Source organism: Ornithodoros turicata, unplaced genomic scaffold (genome assembly GCF_037126465.1).
Source record: "Ornithodoros turicata isolate Travis unplaced genomic scaffold, ASM3712646v1 Chromosome111, whole genome shotgun sequence".
In the NCBI taxonomy this organism is placed as follows: Eukaryota; Metazoa; Arthropoda; class Arachnida; order Ixodida; family Argasidae; genus Ornithodoros; species Ornithodoros turicata.
The window spans coordinates 205829-215262 of NW_026999297.1; the positions used below are offsets into that span (position 1 = coordinate 205829).

The following is a 9434-nucleotide window of genomic DNA, read 5'->3' on the forward strand; positions in this document are numbered from 1 at the left end:
CCAAAAACCACGTGGCAGAATGAAACTATCATATTTCCGATCTAGAGGGAAAAAGTGGAGGACGAAATGTGTCGAGTGGTGGGTTTCTTGCAGCGCCGCCGCAGTCGTGTACCGAATGAAGAAAGTAAAATATGACAGCAGCCGCTACGTTAAGCCATGTTATTATTTACGTCAGCAGAAAAGCGACAATCCTGCATACAAACATTTGTCCTAGAGCGCATTCCAAAAACCACGTGGCAGAATGAAACTATCATATTTCCGATCTAGAGGAAAAAGTGGAGGACGAAATGTGTCGAGTGGTGGGTTTCTTGCAGCGCCGCCGCAGTCGTGTACCGAATGAAGAAAGTAAAATATGACAGCAGCCGCTACGTTAAGCCATGTTATTATTTACGTCAGCAGAAAAGCGACAATCCTGCATACAAACATTTGTCCTAGAGCGCATTCCAAAAACCACGTGACAGAATGAAGCTATCATATTTCCGATCTAGAGGGAAAAAGAGGAGGACGAAATGTGTCGAGTGGAGGGTTTCTTGCAGCGCCGCCGCAGTCGTGTGCCGAACGAAGAAAGTAAAATATGACAGCAGCCGCTACGTTAAGCCATGTTATTATTTACGTCAGCTGAAAAGCGACAATCCTGCATACAAACATTTGTCCTAGAGCGCATTCCAAAAACCACGTGGCAGAATGAAACTATCATATTTCCGATCTAGAGGGAAAAAGTGGAGGACGAAATGTGTCGAGTGGAGGGTTTCTTGCAGCGCCGCCGCAGTCGTGTACCGAATGAAGAAAGTAAAATATGACAGCAGCCGCTACGTTAAGCCATGTTATTATTTACGTCAGCAGAAAAGCGACAATCCTGCATACAAACATTTGTCCTAGAGCGCATTCCAGAAACCACGTGGCAGAATGAAACTATCATATTTCCGATCTAGAGGGAAAAAGTGGAGGACGAAATGTGTCGAGTAGTGGGTTTCTTGCAGCGCCGCCGCAGTCGTGTACCGAATGAAGAAAGTAAAATATGACAGCAGCCGCTACGTTAAACCATGTTATTATTTACGTCAGCAGAAAAGCGACAATCCTGCATACAAACATTTGTCCTAGAGCGCATTCCAAAAACCACGTGGCAGAATGAAACTATCATATTTCCGATCTAGAGGGAAAAAGTGGAGGACGAAATGTGTCGAGTGGTGGGTTTCTTGCAGCGCCGCCGCAGTCGTGTACCGAATGAAGAAAGTAAAATATGACAGCAGCCGCTACGTTAAGCCATGTTATTATTTACGTCAGCAGAAAAGCGACAATCCTGCATACAAACATTTGTCCTAGAGCGCATTCCAGAAACCACGTGGCAGAATGAAACTATCATATTTCCGATCTAGAGGGAAAAAGTGGAGGACGAAATGTGTCGAGTGGTGGGTTTCTTGCAGCGCCGCCGCAGTCGTGTACCGAATGAAGAAAGTAAAATATGACAGCAGCCGCTACGTTAAGCCATGTTATTATTTACGTCAGCAGAAAAGCGACAATCCTGCATACAAACATTTGTCCTAGAGCGCATTCCAAAAACCACGTGGCAGAATGAAACTATCATATTTCCGATCTAGAGGGAAAAAGTGGACGACGAAATGTGTCGAGTGGTGGGTTTCTTGCAGCGCCGCCGCAGTCGTGTACCGAATGAAGAAAGTAAAATATGACAGCAGCCGCTACGTTAAGCCATGTTATTATTTACGTCAGCAGAAAAGCGACAATCCTGCATACAAACATTTGTCCTAGAGCGCATTCCAAAAACCACGTGGCAGAATGAAACTATCATATTTCCGATCTAGAGGGAAAAAGTGGAGGACGAAATGTGTCGAGTGGTGGGCAGAGAGTTTGGCCATTGGGAGGAGCCTCACTAGCGCTGCGTCAACATACGTCACACCACGCGTCACTTGCCAGACGCGTCGTCTGCTCCAAACCGGATGTGCCGCCATTCCGCGACTAATGCGAATCGGCGCTTCGTAGCAGACTGCTGTAAACGTTCGAAGAATGGTTTGTGATCGGTTTTTCCGACCAAAAGTATCGGCTCCGTGGATAAACGAGGTGCTGATTAACTAAGTGAGATAACATTCAAGTTCAGTAAAGCAGGAAACACAGTGCACGCGTGAATCAGCGATTTGGAGTCTGCAAAATGTGCCGTGGTGCACTGCCGTAACGGTCCCAAGCGAAGCAGCGCCGTAAAAGAACGATTTTGAACAGAGTGTGCCTCTCAAATTGTATGGGTCTCTGTCACAACAATGGATCGAGTATCCACAGAGCACACCACGGACGGAATGAAACTTTGACCAAATGTGGAATCGTTGTTGCGAGAGCGGCAGTGTCATGACGATACTTTACTGGCGGGTGTAATTAAGTGCTTTGCCCGTTTCCTATTTCGCTCCAGCGCCGTAAGAGAAGTATAGTAGGGAAGCACCCTACATTTTAGCACCACTATTCCTCCAGAGGCAAATCTTACCGATCAGTATCGGTTATGGGTTGCTACAGAGCAGCGAGTTATGCACAGACATGTTGCAACTGCGGTAACGCTCAAGCACTGAACAATGAATGCTACTGCAAATAAAAAATGGTGGGTTCGATAGTATGATTAAAAGCGCAAAGAAACCCCAGTGCCGGTGAGCTGAAATACTTTAAACGTACGTTTGTTCGCGGTGTATTTCTTTTCGCGAATCGTGCCTTGTCATTTGCGAAGTTATTCGCGAGTACTTCATTTAGCTTATCCAGGGCTGTTTCCTTTCGCGGGATAAACATCAAGCTGTGTTCGCGAGTACAATTTTTCGCGATTCTTTAGCGTCGCGACATTCGCGAAAATTACACCGCGAATAAAAATAAGATTTCAGTAAACGACACAGACAGGAAAGATACAGTGACTGAAATAAGCAACTACTGCAATATGCAATAACTGAAAATTAGACTTTATTGCCTATTGTCCTTACACCTTTGTTTGCATGATAACATACATGTGGGTGCTAGAGAGAAACTAAAGACTACACACCAAAAACAAGCATTTTTATGTATCCCTCTTAGTCTAGCCCCTCAGCTATGGCCTTTCCAGCATGGGTGGCCCTGATGTAGTACACAGCTAATTACAGTAGTTAACTACGGCTGGCTTAGCCCATAAATTCACAGAAGCACACAAGCCTCCTCACCACAGCAAGGTGGGGATACCACAAGGAGGAACAATGGCATACATTACACTAAGAATACACAGTTCACGCTAAGAAAACAGTCCAGCTTTAGTCAAACAATTGAAATCTATCCAGTGTTCAGGCACAAAGTTGAGACATACACAACACTGATCAAAATAAAACCTAGCTGAAACGCACACTTGGATATACCAATGTTCACTCACTACAAATGGGCAAAAAGAAAACTGCACCTTCTTTAAATTCTCAAACTGCACGAAGTCAAGATTGTAGACTGTCACAGTTCTACAACATATGAATAAAATGGAAATCATGATTCCGCAAAATAGCGTTCATCAAGTACACTGTCACTGTTGTGTTATGTGTCACTTTTGTCGACGTGGGGCGCACATGCTTTTGCTGCCCATGTCTCTCACTTTAGTGTTAATTTGTCTGCTCAGGTCAGACAGGTGCAGCTGTAAACGTGCATGGCAAAACCGGCGAATGATCTTGTCCTTCACACCATGACAGTTTGTGAGTGGCACGTGTTTTGCAGCAGTAAGCATTGCACTATGCAAGGTGCAAAGGATATTGTCCTTGTCCATGCAACTTCCTATTGTCTTTATGAAAACATTTTCACAAAGGAGGAGCATGTCATACACAGCTGGGGACGGGTACGTCAATGCACCTTCCTTGAAGCACTTACTGGTGGTGAAACTGTGCACGCCTGAGGTACTACTGGGCTTTTCAGTGAGGCCACTCTCACATTCCCTGCAGGTCACATTGTTCTTCAGGACACGTGACACAATGTACCCACAGTAACAGAAGAACGCACTTTCTTCAGCTTTTGTGAGATGTGGCTTTCCATACAGAAGGTTGTCAGGATCAGTGCTTGGTTGTGGAGCTTGATTTTCCTTCGATGTGTTAAAATCAGCCAAGAAAAATGTTCCATCGTCAACTTCGTAGGATCCTGTTGTGGACACTTTTAGGTATTGCGAAATGCTGATTATCTTCAGCGACATCTTGAATTCTAGTGGCGTCGGAATCGGGTTTCTGTGGCGTACTGTAGAGAAGAAATTCTCAAGGCTATCTTGAGTAAATCTGGATGTCAACAGGAAGTCGAAGTGCAGGTCTTCCAGAAGATGCTTCTGCAACTCGAGCATAGAGGTTGTGGAGAGGAGGACGCCTGCCTGGCATGGCTTGTAGTGCCCGTTTCCAATTTTCAGGCGGGAAAACATGTCCATGAACACTTGCAGAAATTTCAGGGCTTCTTCGTATTTTGCGGTATTGTGGCGACTCAGTGCCATAACAGGGTGGCGGCTACACATCAAGTCAAACCAGTGATTCACCTGGTCGATGAACCACGCTGTCACCAATGTTTGCTCTGGCCAGCCATGTTCCTCGACCATGGTGCGGAGAGCAACTGCTGTAGAGTGGCTGAAGATACTCATAGCGTTGGAGACCTTCATTTTGTCAAAATGATTTGGATCCGCAACCTCTTTCCGTATCTTTGGTGCCAACTTGAATGTGCTTTCCTCTTGGAACCTTGCGAGATGCTTGATAGGATCCAGGGTGATCACGGAACCTGGCAGGTTGTGTCTCTTCACGTCGTCTTCATGGAGCATGAGGAGCTGTCCATTGATGAGATGTCCACACAAGTTTTTAACAATGTGAGGAACATCTGCAAGAAAGCGGACCTGCCTGTTCCCAAACGAGGGGTGCTGAGCGATGTTGGCAATGCGGCTGTGCTTCCCAGAATTCACCTTAAAGTATTGCCACATTGAGCGGTTTCCAGGTCCCATGTCCGTGGTGATGGCGAGTACATTCAGGCCGATCTTGTGGCACTCAATTATGTCAACTGTGACCTTGCCAGCATCAACACCGCTGAATGAATCACCTGCAGGAGTGCGTGCACAAAAACACTGAAGTTATGGCTATGTAGATCATTATGAAAAGCACTTGAAGAATACTGAAACTATACGATTAATACCCTAAAATTGATTTTCAGCAGGTACAGTGCTCAACAAGTTTCAGAAAGGTGGATCGGTGTATTTCTTCCTCTGAGTGCCACTCGAGCAGTGAACGGTAGATGACACATTCACAGAGGGGTGCCTCGGTAAGCCCCCAGCCCCGTTTCTTACTGCATTCTCTCCCGTTCCCTCCTAGGGTTTCGATTTATGTTCCGTAAACTCTAGTTATATAACCTGTCAATGAAAGGTAGGGACACAAGCGGAAGTGCAAAATTACCTGTGTAATGGTACGCAACCACCTATTTCCACCGTGTTGACATACCACACAGCATGAATACTAGGCCATGCGTTGCAGGTGTGTTGGATGGTTTGCCTGGGACAGGCAAGGTAGTATACCCACGCACAGAGCTTGTGCTTGGGTCATATTCCATCCGTTGTTGAATCGCCATTTCGTCTATCATGAGGACACAACATTTTTGTTGAACGTTGAGGCCAGGCACCTTGCTTTCCAGCAGGCTGAACATTTCGTCAAGAATTCCGAGATTAAACTTGATTGCTGTGGTAAATTAAAAGTAATTAGTGATGAGCATAAAAGGCTATCAGATAGACGAGCGCACACAGATTGGTCAAATATACAGTTCTTTAGGTTCCTGCTCTCCATTATTTTGGACTTAATCATATATCAGAATGCTTACCTTCAACTCTGCGTCTCAGTGTCCGTGACGATGGGAGTGGCAGCTTTTGATCCAGAAGGTTGCTATATCCTGTGCTTCCACAGGAGAAGTGCAGTTGCAGGGCCTTCTTTATTGTTTCTTCTGACCACTTGCTCCCACGATTGCTAGACCGTGAAAGTGATGCCAGTTGGTCCTCGTTGAATACTGAACTGAGGTTCTCGGAGAACTTTTGCTTCTCTTCCTGCAGCTTCCTGACTTTCTTCTTTTCTCTGCGACACTGGCGTTCCAGCTCTGCAATTCTTTGCAGCAACCTCTGCTGATCACCAGCGGCTGCCTGCGTAGAGTGGAAATGAAACTTATTGGAGTAATGGGCGTCATATGTCTGTCTTGACATGCAGAGTAGCAGATACGCATCTGGTAACACAGTTATGCAACCACAATAAACACATACCTCAGGATGAGATGTGGCTGAACAGCTATCAAGTGTCTCAATGAGCTGTGGGCTGTCGGGTGGCTGCAACAAGTAAAATGTATCTCATGAAAAATATGCAAAATTCAGATGCAGCATAAAAGAAACTGTTTGGACAAATGAAATATTTCACACAACCAAAGAAGACATTTACCTCAGGGTGAAGTGTAGGGAAATGGTTCAGTGGGCTGTCCAGTGTTTCATATTGGCGTGGGCTGTCTGTCAGTGGGCTGTCTGGTGCCTGCAACAAACAATGTATCACATGAAACTGTTTGGACAAATGAAATCTTATTTCGCACAACAGGAGCATACATTTACCTCAGGATAAAGTGCAGCAGAGTTGTTCTGTGAGCTGTCCAGTGTTTCAAGCTGGGGTGGGCTGTCTGGTGGCTGTGTCAAAAACTCAGTTAAGGAATATTCAGTAATTGATGAAACGACTCCTATGGAACATACCTCGAGCTCAATGCTGCATGTACTAAGGTCCTGTACGGCATCAGGAGCGTTGGTGTCCTGCATAGTGTAAGTGATACATCATTGAAAGAGCCCAATGCAAGCTACGTTACACACATAGCAATGCAAAGCCTACCATGACGTCAATTGGCATGGTAGTGTCTCGGGACAACACAGACAAATGGTCACACATTTGCTTGTGCAAAACCTGTAGAGAAACAGCCTTGTCAACAAAGCGTTCAGTGGTGTGAGAACCAATTACATATGAGATGTTTGCAGTGTCTCCATGCATTGGCTGGGAGGAACTGTCACAGGCCTGTTTATCTGTGTCCTGTAGGCAGAAAAGGAAACTTCATTAATATTGTCTGGCTTTAAGAAGCAAAAACGTGCATGAAGTGTGGAGTAGCAGATATGCATCTGGTAGCACAGTTACACAACTACAATGAACATATACCTCTGGATGACATGTGGGTGAACAACTGTCCAGTGTGTCGACCATCAGTGGGCTCGCTGGTGCCTGCAACAAATAAAATGTGTGACATGAAAAACATGCAGCATATGCAGCATAAAGGAAGCTGTTCGGACAAATGAAATCATATTTCACACAACCAGAGTACATATTTACCTCAGGATAAAGTGCGGCAGAGCTGTTCAGTGAGTACTCCAGTGTTTCAACCTGGGATGGGCTGTCTGGTGCCTGTGTCAAAATCTCAATTAAGAAATATTCAGTAATAGATTAAATGACTCCTGTGGAGCATACCTCGAGCTCAAGGCTACACGTACTAAGGTCCTGTACGGCATCAGGAGTGTTTGTGTCCTGCATAGTGCACTCCTTTTCTGGAACAGCCATATCTGACACTGCATGTGGAAAACATGGGCGCACAAGTATCTGCACAACAGAAGAGTCATCACTAGTATGAATAGAACCCACCGGGAAGTGCTCTATACTTGATAAGCCTGAAGTTGTCTGCTGGGTGGTGAGCTCTCTCCTCTGCAGGGGCTGTGTGTATGAGGCAGTGTTGTATGCAATGCCATTATAGTAATCAATACATTTTTCAGTATTAGTGTGCTGATCGCGATACTTTTTAAAATCTACATTGGAAAAGTATTTCCATTACAAATTTATGGTAACGCAATCTCCGTACTGTTACAGGCACTTTTTAGTGCCCCACCTTTTCCGCCCCACTCCGATACCTCACAAATGTAGCATCGATAACAGTATTTCGATACTTTTTAGTCAAGTAACAAGTATTAGTATTGTGATACCATATTTCGGTAACAAGGTACAACACTGACATATCAGAGAATTCTTGATTGGCCACACAACTCACCATACAGCCTTCCTTCATCAGCGAAACTGCGGGTGCACCTCCTATTGCCTCTGTAGACGTCTGTCCAGCCTGTAAAGTTTCCTTGGGAATGAACCTATGCCAAAATATTGTCAAAGCCCACTATCTGCTCTAGACTCACCTGTGAGGTTGAGGTAGACTCAGCAGTCCTTGCCTCCTCTCTCAGCGGCACTGTTATACCCTGCAAGCAGCATAAGCAAATAAATAACTGACCAGAAGCTGGAAAACGAAGCTTGATCACGCTGATGCAATCAATACACACCTGGGGCTGCAACCGACTCTTGGGCGGTTTCCTTGTGACACGAACAACAGTGTGGGCGAAAATGGTGGGCACGGCGTTTGGCTTCAGTTTTCTCCAGCCGTCAGCCCGACGCGACTCGAACTGACTGTCGTCAAAGTGTGCCTAGAGTCGAAAATACTCGTAAGCGCTTTACAAGAGCTCGAACGTATAAAACTTTATCAAGCTACTTGTGTAGGTAACACATCGAGCAGCAGAGTTATCGCTGACACGTTTTATGACATGCACGCTGAAGATATCACTTGTTTAAGCGTTCGTGTCGTGACCAAAGAGGGGGCGTTGCCGCACGCACACAACGGTGAAAATTCGAGAAAGCTTCCTTTCTTAAGAAGTGGTATCAGCGTCAATATCTGCAACTCATTGTGTCGTTCCACTTGAGTTAATAAAGAACGACTGTCTTACCTCACACAGCTCGCTGTTCGCATTAGGTCTCCAGCCGCCACCACGTTTTGTCTTTTCTTCCCATATGCGTTTTCTCTTGGGGTCTCTGGGAAACCTGTACATGCGGAAGCCCTTCGCACGCGAATTGGTGCAGTTCACAGCCACGCAGCACCCCATGTTGACTGCGAAGTGCCGGAGACACCGCACTAAATTAAGCTGCCTACATGTGCAACACTGCACGCCGGTCAGACGAAAAGTCGCATAATGGCGTCTCTTCCTACGGTGCTGCTGTCGACCCTGACTTGACTTGGCTCAGCTTGGCTTTAGTTCTCTTTAGCCGACTCATCGGCCGGAAAACGATGCGTTTGACGTGTCGACAAGCTCCTCCCTCGCGGCGGCAAAAGATCAAAGAATGGCCAAACTCTCCCTATATACGGCTCTGGTGGTGGGTTTCTTGCAGCGCCGCAGCAGTCGTGTACCGAATGAAGAAAGTAAAATATGACAGCAGCCGCTACGTTAAGCCATGTTATTATTTACGTCAGCAGAAAAGCGACAATCCTGCATACAAACATTTGTCCTAGAGCGCATTCCAAAAACCACGTGGCAGAATGAAACTATCATATTTCCGATCTAGAGGGAAAAAGTGGAGGACGAAATGTGTCGAGTGGTGGGTTTCTTGCAGCGCCGC

General features: G+C 45.8%; 2 protein-coding genes across 3 annotated transcripts; both read right to left on the reverse strand.

The window, feature by feature from the left end:
* Nucleotides 1–2924: 2924 nt before the first annotated feature.
* Nucleotides 2925–5049, reverse strand: LOC135371569 (uncharacterized). The gene is made up of 2 exons (XM_064605559.1): nt 4853–5049; nt 2925–4786 (listed from the first exon to the last, which is right to left on the reverse strand). The coding sequence occupies exons 1-2, from the start codon at nt 4955–4957 to the stop codon at nt 3542–3544; spliced, it is 1350 nt and encodes a 449-aa protein (XP_064461629.1). The 5' UTR covers nt 4958–5049; the 3' UTR covers nt 2925–3541.
* On the reverse strand, nt 2925–9047 carry LOC135371568 (uncharacterized). Of its 2 annotated transcripts, none has more exons than XM_064605558.1 (16): nt 8768–9047; nt 8330–8470; nt 8189–8248; nt 8050–8118; nt 7479–7718; nt 7344–7415; nt 7173–7235; nt 6981–7049; nt 6855–6926; nt 6722–6778; nt 6587–6658; nt 6423–6509; nt 6251–6313; nt 5821–6133; nt 5403–5681; nt 2925–5052 (listed from the first exon to the last, which is right to left on the reverse strand). In XM_064605558.1, exons 1-15 carry the CDS (start codon nt 8921–8923, stop codon nt 5425–5427), a joined length of 1791 nt encoding a protein of 596 aa, XP_064461628.1. In that variant the 5' UTR covers nt 8924–9047; the 3' UTR covers nt 2925–5052; nt 5403–5424. The 2 variants fall into 2 exon arrangements, with proteins under 2 accessions (XP_064461628.1, XP_064461627.1); XM_064605557.1 differs by having other exon boundaries at nt 7344–7427.
* Nucleotides 9048–9434: the final 387 nt, after the last annotated feature.

Coding starts and splice junctions, on each gene's coding strand:
- LOC135371569 (XM_064605559.1), bottom strand. CDS start 4,957: ATGGGACCTGGAAACCGCTCAATGTGGCAATACTTTAAGGTGAATTCT. Junction 4,787..4,852: donor CCTCGTTTGGGAACAGGCAG/GTCCGCTTTCTT, acceptor ATCAATGGACAG/CTCCTCATGCTCCATGAAGA.
- LOC135371568 (XM_064605557.1), bottom strand. CDS start 8,923: ATGGGGTGCTGCGTGGCTGTGAACTGCACCAATTCGCGTGCGAAGGGC. Junction 8,119..8,188: donor AGTCTACCTCAACCTCACAG/GTGAGTCTAGAG, acceptor GAAACTTTACAG/GCTGGACAGACGTCTACAGA. Junction 7,050..7,172: donor CACCCACATGTCATCCAGAG/GTATATGTTCAT, acceptor TTCTGCCTACAG/GACACAGATAAACAGGCCTG.